This window comes from Talpa occidentalis, unplaced genomic scaffold, assembly GCF_014898055.3.
Source record: "Talpa occidentalis isolate TD23 unplaced genomic scaffold, MPIMG_talOcc4v2.1 talOcc4.7, whole genome shotgun sequence".
NCBI classification, from domain to species: Eukaryota; Metazoa; Chordata; class Mammalia; order Eulipotyphla; family Talpidae; genus Talpa; species Talpa occidentalis.
Window position 1 is genome coordinate 122,208,860 of NW_023605083.1, and position 11,734 is coordinate 122,220,593.

Consider the following 11,734-nt stretch of genomic DNA (forward strand, 5'->3'; position numbering starts at 1 on the left):
ATATCGGATTTGGGGCTTTCCTGAGAGATTGCACCCAGGTGAGACTAGGGGTGAGAAGAGGGGGTAAGGTGCAAAGGCCGGTAGGTGGAGGGGTGCCAGGGCTGCCTGGGCAGGTGGGCTCCCAAGGTGATCAATCAGAAGCAGGAAGTTGGGTCTTGTTCAAGGCCACTTTCCACTCTCTTCCCCTGCCCCAGCCTCCCCTGAACAGATCAGAGTCCACTCTAGGGAAGGTTCCAGCAGGTGGCTTTATTTTTCCTCAGTGCCTAAAGGCAGTAACTGTATCCTGCAGGCTAGCAGTGGTGGGTGCAGGCAGGAGTGGGAAAGGTACCAAGTCTTGAAAAGAGGGAAGAGCTCTCACTTTCCCTTCCCTCTGGCCTTAGTGGGGAGAGGGAGACCCTGAATGGGCCCTCTCAGCCCACTCTGGGCACATAACCTAATGCTCCCCAGTCATCCCTGGAAAGCAGAGCAGGCGCTCCCCCACCTCCAAGCTGCAGGAACACAACCCAGGGTCTTCACTTGGCTCCTGCCTCAGTTTCCTAAATTAGAAAATAGGGTGCTCCCTAAAACATGGGGGTGCACTTCATGATTCAGTTAGAAGGGATCCTAGGGGCCCTGGTTTAGGGAAAAGCCGTGGGTCACCTCGGGTTGGAGAGGGTCGGCTGCATGGCAGTGGCTTTACCCAGCGGTACTTGCTGGATTTGGGTGGGGGGAGCAGCAGCTGCTGGGGCTCAGAGGCCTGGGTAAACAGGGATGATGCCATGAGGAAGGGACCTTGAGAACTGTGACAATTGTACCCTGAGCCGTGGACGGCAGCCCTTTCTCTCCTGTTTCAGCATCTTCAAGACGATAAATCACTGTCTTGATTCCCATGACCCAGAGACCAGTGTGTCACCCACACCCCCAGCTCTATGTCCAGGGAGTCACCCCAACTGCCTCCTTTACCCTCTCTCCTTGCCCCACCCCTTCAGTCTGTATGGGGGAGTCCCCCTTGGCTTGACCTCTCTGTGCCCACACCTAGGAGCCATGGCGGTCCCCTTCTCCCTCCCCTTCCCTCTCCACTTACACTACAGCTTCCCCTAAGTGCTGAGCATCAAGCTCCCACATGCCCACCGCATGCCCACAACATGCCCACAGCATGCCACATGGCAGCTCTGTGAGGCTGAGATGCACGAATTATCACGCAGGAGGCTCTTCAGGGATCTGAGCAGGCCAGGAGCTCCGTCTGGTGACTAGCTGGCAGAGTACCCCCACCCACCCACTCTCTGGGCAGGGCAGTCCAGAGCCAGCCTCTGGCCAGGGCTACACTGCTTTCCCCTTCCTGTCTCAGAATCTCAGTTTTCCTCCAGCAGCCTGAGGAAGCTCCAAGGCGCAGTTTCTCCAGATGCCCCCAGAGACCCCCAACTCTGGCAACAGTTGCCATGACAACAGGGATTAGGGCACAAGAGGGTGGTTTATTAGATCCCCTTGCCTCTCCAACTTCTCTCCCCACTCCCAATTCTAACCCAAGCTGCTGGCCACGCACCTCCAGACCATCCCTTTGGGGAGAGTGTCCTACTAGTTGGAGTTTCCGGGTGCAGTGTGGATACTGTCTGACAGGCCTGATGATGGAACCCGGAACAGAGCTGGCACAGAGATGGAGCAGGAGAGCAGGCAAGGGGAGGGGATGCAGGGATTAGCTATCAGAGAGGAACAACTATCCTAGCTCCTGCTGCAGGGCCCTCCAGCTGTGGGGCAGGGGCCACTAGGTGGGCCCCCCTCACATCATGTCCTTGTGCTCCTGCTTGGACTCCTTAATGACCTGTAGGGGACAGAGAAGGTGCACAGAGCAACAGCTAAGCATGCACAGTGACCTGGCCCACCACTGCTAGGCTATGTGATGCTGGGTAAGTCCCCAGCCTGGGTCTGTCTTTTCTATAACAATATCAGGAAACACACCGCCCCACCCCATCCCACCCGCCAATGTATCAATCAGAGGGGAAGATGCCACTTGTAAATGCCCAAGATGGGTGAACTGATGGTGTATGATGAGCTAGCACTGTGGCCTGATAGGGGAGGGGTAAGACTGAGTCCCCTCTTTCCAGTCCTCTGGCACATTCCTTTGGTCAAACTGGAAGTTGAAAGTTGGGAATGGAAACTGCTAACTTTGATTCTCTTTTTTGCTCTCCAAGTCTGGCATTGGGGGAACCTCAATCTGAGCATGAGAAAAGGGAAAGCCCCAGTCAGGACCCCAACCAGGCGCTTAGACACCCAGACTCCCCTTAGAACTGCCGGTGGAGGGGCTGGTGCCTGGTTTCCTTTCCTCTTCCTGAGTCTCCCTGGGGAGCATTTGTGAGTTGTGGGGACCATCTATGTCTATGTGCCAGCGCCTGGTTTCTTCCAGAGTCTGGTAGAAACTGGGGACAGCCAGAACCCAACAGGACCAGAATTCCAGGCCTACCCTCCTCACCTCTCCATCCCGCATCTCCACGGTCTTCACCACGATGTTCCTCTTAAGGTGGCCTTCTGACATGGTCTTGGTGTCCAGGCTGGTTTCTGCAGGCATGAAGAGAGGTGGGCTCCTGTGGGCTCTCAGGCCCTAGACATCCACTCCCACCCCAGCTTCCCTATCAACCACACACCCCAATCATGAGTAAGAAAGGGCTGGAAAGATGCCTGCCCCAAGTGCCCACAGTGCTGGGCAAGCCCTGGCTGCTATGTCCAGTGCCACACCCACTCTCCTGGCCTGGCTGCCTCCCAGCCCCTCCACAAGCTCTTGCCTGGCACCTTTTTGACAGCCCAGCCCCAGGCTCTGAAATCAGGCAGGCCAGAAGTGGAGTCTAGGCCAGTCACTAATCAGCCACATGACTCAGTTTCCTCATCTGCAAAATGGCGGTGATGCTGCCACTTCTCTGGGCCCGACTCTCCCTCTGCTGTGTGGCACTTGACAATAGTACCTCTACCTGGTCCTCCTGATAACCCTTTTTATGCTGAACTGAGCCCTGGAAAAGCACATCTGCTGTTCCTAAATTTTCTAGCCCAGAAGAATTTTTTTCCTTAGCAAAGAATCACTTAATACATACAAGTAAGAAGGGATTTAGTACCCCCGCCACAGAGAAGAATATAACATGCCACACCCACTAATATTTAAAATCAAGAGAAGGGAGCATAAAACTTTATTCACTGCAAGAGCAGCAGTCCAGATGAAAGTAATCCCCTGGGCTGAATCAGCACTGAGCCAAGCAGTGGAGCGTTGCGGGTGGAGAATCAAGCAGTGAGCCTGGCGCTGGGGCTCTCTCAGTGACATGGACGAGGAGAGGCCGGGGCTGGCATTTTCTTGGAGGCCCCAGAGCACCTCATCTGAGCACCCAAGGACACTTGAGCACTCTGTCAGTTTGACCTACATTTACCCTGTGCCAGGTCCTGAAGGGGGCCCTGAGGGCCTGGGAAAACAACACACTGTTGGCCCTTTAGGGGAAACGTGGGAGGAGGGAGCCCTGGAGGGCAGGGAAATGGGCCTGGTGAGGCAGACTCCCTGTGAGGCTGAGAAAAGCGCTGTGTTTTTGTTTGAGAGGCAGCCGCTAACCCGAGAGAGCCAGAGCCGGAGGGGCTCCATTTACAATCTGGTGAGCCTGTATTGGTATAACTTGTATTGTGAAGCTTTTGAGATGTCTTGTGACCTTGTGACCTTCCCCTTCTTTGGTGCTTTTGCCCCCTGTAGTGACAAGGAGTTAAAAAAGACAATACATAAAACACTCAGATGGCAGAGATGGCTCCAGGATCTTGGGCTGTGGGCAGGACAGAGGTTGAGACCCTCACCGGGTTCTACAGTGAACAGGGTGCAGGATAGGGGGACACAGGGCGCGGAAGGGCAGGAATGACTGCTATCCCCACTTGGAGGCCCTGGACTGGTGTGTTCTGACTGGAAGCTCTGCCATGGGCCACAAAGGCCCCCAAGGAGAGCCCGAATCCCTTTGCTTTGGCCCCTGCCCCAGGTCTGAGGGAGGGGGGCAGGGAACCACCACCTTGAGCACCAGGCCCAGCTCCACTGACCTCGGATCTGCAGATTGGAGAAGGTCTGCACAGGAATGGTGATGCTGAAAGACAGCAGAGGCAAAGGGTGACCTGCTGTCCGAGGGTGTCCGGACGCCAAGCTCTGGTTCCGTGTGTTATGGTGACAGCCTCCGGTGCTCTTCCTTGCCAGGAAAAGCCAGCCCCACGGCCTCGCTTTCCCCAGCAACCAACATGCTCCCTGGAGTGCCAGGCGTCCACAAGGGACTTGGGTGTTACCTACGAGGGGCCACCTCTGTTCCAAGGAGAGCAGAGGCTTGGGGGACAGCAGAGGGGAGAAAGGTGGTGAAGGAAGTTCCCAGGAGAGCGAAGACATCAGGGGAAAAGAAGGGCAACCTTGGTTGGAAATGGGGAGTGACCCTCTTAGTTCAGGGTGCGGTGTGATGCAAGTCCTTGAAGGTGGGACCTAATCAACATCGGTTAAATCCATTCATTCATCAAATATTTATTGACGGCCGACTGTGCTGCGCAAGCACCATGCTGGGCGATGGCGTGGGAAGGGTCTGGACACCCCGGGAAGATGCAGCCAGGGAAGGGAGGAGGCAGCCGGGCAGGGCAAGCAGGGAGGTTCCCTAGAGCGGTGGTCAGGACTCACCGGTTCTCCTCGCCCTCCAGCAGTTTCCTGTAGGTGGCGATCTCCATGTCCAGGGCCAGCTTGACGTTGAGTAGGTCCTGGTACTCCTGCAGGTGGCGGGCCATGTCGTCCTTGAGGGTCTGCCCCTCCTCCTCCAGCCGTGTCAGCGCCTCCTGGTAACTCGCAACTTCCCGAGCATGTCGCTCCTCCTGCTCGCGCATCTGCCTTTCCAAGGACTCGTTCTGTGGGGTGGAGCCCGCGGTTCCCCCAGCACTGTCAAGCGCCCCACTCCCACTGAGAGAGACTTTGAAGTGTCTTCCTCTCCGCTCCCCGCCCCCCCTCCCCGCCATTGCCGCCTTCTGCCTCTTCCTCTTCCTCTGTACTCCCCATTTCCCCCCAAGCTCTCCCCCACCCCTCCTCTAATTCTGCCCCGTCTTCCTGAGAAAGTTTCCAGAGCCCGGCCCCCAGTCCTGGTCTCTACCCCGGCCCTTTTCCTCTTGCATCTTCCTGGGGTGGCAGGTCAGCTCCCTGACTCCCTGGGTTCACCAACCTCCCTGATCTACCCATCCCCCAGCCTCCAGCCTCCAATTCTCCCATGCTCACTGTGCCACGCAGGGACTCGAGGTCACAGGTCAAGGCCTGCAGCTGGCGCCTGTAGTCGTTGGCCTCGTGCTTGGCCTGGCGGAGCAGGTCGGCATTACGGGCAGCAGCGTCAGTCAGGTCTGCAAACTAGATGGGAAGAGAGTGCTATGCTAAGGGGGCAACTGTGGCTGCATGTGGGGATCACTGTGGGTCCCTGGGAAGGCAGGGCCCTGGGAAATCAGGTTGCTGTCCAGGTGACTCCCAGGACATTGGCCCTGTGTGGGATTGTCCCCTGTGGCCCACGGACGGGGGCACAGAGCCATTGCTATGTCTCTAACACCCAGTACAGCTCTGGGTCAGTACGTGAATGAGTGAACAGTGTTTGCCCCAGAATCCAGAGCCTCCTGCACTGGCAGCTCCATCTTTAGGACTGAACCCTCTTACCCGCCCCCCCTCCCCACAGACAGTGTGCTCTGGCCAGCAGAGCCCTGGTTCTCAGGGCTGTCTCTCCCCCAACTTGCAGTGTGGTCCCCAGTAGCTCCATCAGGACAAAACCATGCTCAGGGCCATGACTGGCTTCTGCCAATCACACTCTCAGTTCCAAGACCTGGGCAGCCACAGCCTGCCAGTTTGGCCAAGCCCAAATGCCCTTCCTTCCAAGATCTCCTCCTGGTGGTCCTTACACTGCATATAAATTCTGCCCCTCAGTGTTCTCTAGGGGTGCCATGTTTGGGTGCACATCCTATCTCCCTCTGTATCCCAGCAGCACCTGGCACACTCTATATTGAGTACAGATACTCAATAACCCAGGACACAGACCACAGAGGCTTCCAGAACGCAGGCCCCCAAGTGAGCTGGCCAGGGCTAGAAATCTAGCATTAGTATTTAGGAGCCATGTGACTTGGGGCAAGTTAGTTAACCTTTTCTGGACTTCAGGTCTCTCGTGTAAGAATAGAACTGACTTGGGCCTCCCTGGTGGCACAAGGGGTTAAGCAACGCACTGTGAAGCAATCCGGAGCCTCTGCAGCATGAGTTAGATCCCCTGCTGGCCAGGGAGAAACCCACATGGCAGAGCAGACCTCTCCTGACTTGCTCACTGCTCCTCTCAGCAGTGTACTTCGGTCAATCTGCCTGTTCTGTTCCCCACTGTCTCTGGTGAGTCCTCTTTCACACACACACCCACATCTCTGGCCTGTACCCCACCTCTTGTATGCATAAAAAAATCTTAAAAAAAAAAAAAAAAGAATAGTACTGACTTCAGAGTAAGAGAATCCATGCAAAGTACAGCACCTAGTAAACAACAATGGTGGCTAACAATAAGAGTAGCAGTAGCAGTAATAATAAGTACTTATTGGAAGTGAGTGCCCATGTGACCCTGGAGCAAGTTGCTCCACTTCTCACCCAAAGATTATGTTCTCCCAGCTTCCCCCACCCTCCTTCCAAAATTCTTTTATATAGAGCCAGGAGGGCTGCCTGGAAGAGGAAGACTGGCCCACACTTAGGGCTACCTTAGATCGGTACCACTCCTCTGTCTCATGCATGTTGCTGGAGGCCACTGCCTCATACTGCATGCGGATCTCTCTCAGGGCCGCTGTGAGGTCTGGCTTGGCCACATCCAGCTCCACATGGACCTGCTGCCGAGTCAGCTGCTCCTGGAGCTCCTGCATCTCCTGGCCAAGGTGAGAGAAGGGTACCAGGGCTCAGGACCCAGGCTGCCAGTGGGGTTTCCCTGCAGCATCACGCCTCTCCTGCCTGTTCCTCGGACATGGATGTTGGGTAAGGGAAATGGGCAGTTCTTGTTGGAGGAAGTGGTGTGGCGCAGGCAGGGCAGGTAAGCGGGGTAGTTGGAGGCCTCCTGGTGTCTAACTCCCAAGCCCAAACAGGAGCCTGTTCTCAGGGGAGAGTGACTGAGTCTCTGCGGTGGTGTCCCTGTGGCTCCGGTTCCGTGGGGTCATTGATTCTGAATCCATCATCTGAGGTCAGAGTTCAGTGCGATCTTTCTTAAAAGAATGACACTCATTTAAATGAAGACAGGTGATGCGGGTGGGGGTTGAGGTCAGAGGGACTTAACTGTGTGACCTCAGCAAGTCCTATAACCTCTCTGGGCCTCAGTGTCCTGTGAAAAGGAGATTAGACTGAAGGTCACTGCTATCACCCGGGTCTGTAGTGAAGACAGAAAGCCCGAGGCAACAAGGCCTGTTGTCATCCCCACAAGTGTGTGTGTGTGTGTGTGTGTGTGTGTGTGTGCGTGCACGCACCTGCACAATTTACCAGGTGGGAACTGGGGAAGCTCTCTTGCCTGTCTCCATCTTTGTCTCTGTCTCTTTTGCTGTCTCTGTCAGGCTCTGTTTCTTTCTCTTTGTCTCTGAGTATCTCTCAGTGTCAGTATCTCAGTTTCTGTCGCTCTCTCTTGCAGTCCCGATCTCTATGTTGTCCTTTTCTTTCTCTGCCCCGACCTTACCTCCTCGTGAACCTTCCTCAAGAACTGGATCTCTTCCCCCAGGGACTCAGCCTTCCGCTCCAGATCCAGACGTGCCAGAGTGGCTTCATCCGCCTCCTGGAAAAGGGGCAGGTTGGGGGTGGGGGAGCAAAGGGCCACTCTGACCCCAGGCTCCTCCTCCCCATTCCCCAGCTTTGCCTTACCCTTCCTTCTGGAATTGTGGGGAGCAGTAATCTGCTTTGGGGGACTGGGCTTGGGGGCTGTGTTTGGATGTGCTGCCCACAACCCTCTCCTCCCCCTGCCCCTCTCCTCCATTGCCCGGACCTGTCGGTAGGCGGCCAGATTGTTCTCAGCCTCCAGCCTCAGGTTGGTTTCTTCCTGGAGCCTGGAATGGGGGACAAATTCCTGGGTGGAGGTTCTTCCGAGGGCTCTTGGATCCCTGCTCCAGTGTTCCTGGAGGTGGCAGCTAGAATGATCCCCTCCCTCACACCCTCCTCCCCCCGTGAATTGTAGCGTGGCAGGAGAGGATCACGGGCGTTCTAGACAGAGGCCTTGCCTAGAGGGTGAGCAGACAAGGGACTTTGGTTTAACTCATTACTGAGGGGTCTTATCAGGGTTGGTGCACCTGCTTCTGCCCGCACAGGCGCGACCCGATGTGCACTCGCTGCAGCGTGTACAAGCACGCAGGCCCTCCTGCGCTTGAGGGCACATGCACGTGCCCTGCCAGCTCAGCTCAGTGCCATGCCCCTGGGTTGCCTCTGACCTTTGGAAATGGGTTTTATAAAGATCCCTGCTTCAAAGCTGTGCAGTTGAAGTGCCTTTGCTAGGGTCACATGCTGGTGATAGGCAAGTCCCCTCTGTTCTGGAGCCCGGCCTGCCTGATCGCTCCCCTACTTCCTTACCCAGAGTTTTGTCCTCATGCATGCCAACCTTCTCTCCATTCCTCACCATAGAGCCCAGGGCTCAGAATAGGTGAGTGCCCTCCCTGTAGTGTGATGAAGCACACAGACCCTGCCTGCTGGGGTCCCTGCTGGGGAGGTGGTGAGAGCACCCAGGCTTCCTGGCAGAGGTTTTTGGGAATGAGATTTCTGAGGCTCTGGGCTTGTGGGTCTGTTCCCTCCCATCATTTGGGGCGCAAACACCACTCTCTTCTCCCAGAACTGGGGAAACTGAGGAACAGGGAGGCAGAGCCTCCTGCCTGAGACCCTGCAGACCTGCAGGCACTTTCTCTCGGGGGCTCAGTCCTCCCTGCTCATGAGGCCCCTCTCCCCTGGCCCTCTCCTCACTTCTGCTTCAGCACTCCCAGGTCCAGCGCCAGGTTGTCCCTCTCCACCTCCAGCCGGGCATTGGTGGCTGTGAGTTGATCGAGCCGCAGCCGCAGCTCCCGCAGCTCAGCCTGGTAGACGTCAGCCAGCTTGGTGGGCTCCTTGGCCCGCAGCTGGTTCAGCTCAGCCGCCAGCACCTTGTTCTGCTGCTCCAGGAAGCGCACCTTCTCGATGTAGCTGGCAAAGCGGTCATTGAGCTCCATCATCTCCGCCCGCTCGCTGGCCCACGTCTCCTTGAAGCCGGCATTGAGTGCCCCAGCCAGGGAGAAGTCTACCCGGGCCGGGAGTGGAGGTGGCGTTCGGGCCAGGGAGAGGCGGGTGGCGGGCCCCAGGCGGCGGCCAGCCGGGCCCCCCACCACCATCTCAGAGGAGATGTAGGAACGACGAGTGGCTGAGGTGACCCGTCTCCTCTCCATCCTGGCCTGGCTCTGCTGGCTCCGGGCGTGTGCAGGCTTTATGGAGGAGTGGGCCAGTCAGATGCTGCCTGGGCTGCCCTGGCAACACCCGCTGGCATAGCCTGAGGGGGTGGGGCTGGGCCGCAGTCCACCCTCGGGCAAACCCGCTCACCCCTCCCGGGTCACTGTGCCCAGAGGCAGGGTCAGCACAGAGGGACAAACAGGCAGGGCCTGGTGCCAGGTGCTTGTTCTGGGGCCCTAACCACTGGGCAAGGAAACCCTTTCTCTCGGAAGGTGGGTCAAGAAAGGGCTAGAACAGATGACCTATGACCTGCCTTCCCACTCTTAGAGACCCTAACCCCGTCGTCGCTCACCAGCAGTCCTTCAAGTGCCTGCTAGATGTTGGTCATTTGGCAAACAACAAACCTCCTGCATCCCCTCAAGGAGCAGCCCATACTACAGTTTCATTCCCACCTGACTCCTGGTGGCCTCCCCTTGGGTCACAGATACCCCGCATTCCTGCTTTCTTCCCATTCCTGCACTTCTGGAATTGGCCCCAGCCCCTTGTCTGGAGGGCCAGCCGAGGCCTCTGTCCAGGGGGAGAGGAGAGAGGGAAGGTGGGCAAGAGGAGGAAGACCCACTTCCTGGGCCACTCACACCCCCACTTCCGTCCCACCAGGCTCCCCCCTTCCTTGCTCAGCCTCACTGCACCCCCTCCCGGAGCTGGCGCCTTGACAGCTCCACAAAGCAGTTACGAATGAGCTGGCTGCCCCAGCACCCATCTTTGTCCTGCAATGCCCTGTTTCCCTGGTCACCCCTCACCTCACTCACTCTGGAGATTTCTCTTTTGAGTTCCCACACATTGGGCTGAGAAGATGGGAAAGGCCTCCAGGGTCCGTGGATTTGGGAACCCGGAGTCACCGGGTCCAAACAGGAGCCTGGGTTCTGTTGCCCCTCAAGGCTTCAGATGCGCCCACCCGACCTACAGGTCCAAGCCCGAGCCAGGCCCCTCCTCCTTCTGTGTCCTTGAACTTCTGGGAAAGAGGCTGCCTCCTCTCCCGCCCCCATGCCCGCTCCCTGTGCTGGGCACTTGCTGAATGGAGCCTTGTTCTCCACTGCCAGTGAGGGCGCCACACTTGAGGCAGCCCACAGAGGGCTGTGCCTTTTCTATCCTAAGATGTCAGCCTATTACGCGGGGTACGGCCCCAGCCCCCTGCTCAAAGAGCTTCTCGGAAAGCATCTGAGGAGGGCTGGGGGGCAGTGGGGAGCAGGCTCTGTGCCCACCTCTGACCATTGTGTCTGTGCCAAGGTGAGTCATCCAGTGGGCATGAGGGGAAAGCCCTGGGGTGGCCAGCCCAGCCCCACCGGGTTGGTCTCTAGTGCCCAGACAAGGCCTGGCTGCTCCCCCTTCCCCAGCTCTCAGGGCTCCTGTTTGGGTAGTGCCAGGTTGTGGAGATGCTGTCTCCTTGGGTGTGTCACGGGCTGCTCACCAAGGTTTCTGCTGTGAGTCCCAGCACAGAGAGGAGGGACCCACATCTCTAGCCACGTCTGACCCCTGGAGCCTGAGCCATGGGTTCTCCTTGGGCAAGGGAATCTTGAGGAAGGGATACCCAGTGACTTTTGATCCTGCTATGGGTTGGGGAAGGACAGGGGACATTAAAAGGAGAGCAGGACTGAGGACAAGTCTCAGTTGTCCCAACTCTCACCTGCGGCTGGGAGCGGCCTGCTTGGCAAGCAGCAGTGTCCTCTTTCTGTCCAGTTGAAATGGATGCAAAGCAGTTCTGAGGGGAGAGACGCATCAAGGTTGGGGAGGGCTTGTGTAGGGGCTGGAAGGGCCAGTGCGGGTTCTCTGTGATCCTATGTAGACTGGTAAAGGAGAGTCCTGGAGCCCTCAGTGGCTTTTCAGGCTTTTATTGACATTTTACTAGGTACATGGCAGGCAGGGGTGCCGGGGCGGGGGTGGGGGCAGGAGGCTGGCAGGTCTCCTAGCCCCCTGCAAATCTTCATTCTTTCTGGGCTCTCCGGTGTTCTCTCGCGGTCTCATTCTCTCTCTTCTGCTTGTTCTCCTGGCATCCTCGTGACGCCGCCCTTATAGGTCCAGTTTCAGCCCAGGTGTACCCACTTACGTATGCCCACACCCCACCCCAGGTGCCCGCCATCAGGCATGCATTCAGGACTGCAGGGATCCATCATTAATCCTAATGGCGGAAGGGCAGAAAAGCCCGACAATCATTTACCCTACAGCTTGTCAGAGAGGCCCAGAGACTTCCACCCATGTATGTGAGACAAGGCTGGCTTCAGCAGCAGATGGAGAACCCCCGCCCAGCCTTCATCCACCTCCTTAGGCCCCTTGCTCCACCTTCACCCCCAC

At 57.3% G+C, this 11,734-nt stretch overlaps 1 protein-coding gene across 3 annotated transcripts; it reads right to left on the minus strand.

Annotated features, from left to right (window-relative positions):
• Window positions 1–1,076: 1,076 nt before the first annotated feature.
• GFAP (glial fibrillary acidic protein) lies at window positions 1,077–10,363 on the minus strand. Of its 3 annotated transcripts, XM_037494292.2 has the most exons (11): window positions 10,186–10,363; window positions 8,930–9,420; window positions 7,968–8,028; window positions 7,665–7,760; window positions 6,712–6,873; window positions 5,225–5,350; window positions 4,643–4,863; window positions 4,030–4,073; window positions 3,563–3,691; window positions 2,447–2,532; window positions 1,077–1,798 (listed from the first exon to the last, which is right to left on the minus strand). In XM_037494292.2, the coding sequence occupies exons 2-11, from the start codon at window positions 9,382–9,384 to the stop codon at window positions 1,757–1,759; spliced, it is 1,422 nt and encodes a 473-aa protein (XP_037350189.1). In that variant the 5' UTR covers window positions 9,385–9,420; window positions 10,186–10,363; the 3' UTR covers window positions 1,077–1,756. The 3 variants fall into 3 exon arrangements, with proteins under 3 accessions (XP_037350189.1, XP_037350188.1, XP_037350187.1); XM_037494291.2 differs by lacking the exon at window positions 3,563–3,691; XM_037494290.2 differs by lacking the exons at window positions 1,077–1,798; window positions 2,447–2,532 and having other exon boundaries at window positions 3,441–3,691; window positions 10,195–10,363.
• Window positions 10,364–11,734: the final 1,371 nt, after the last annotated feature.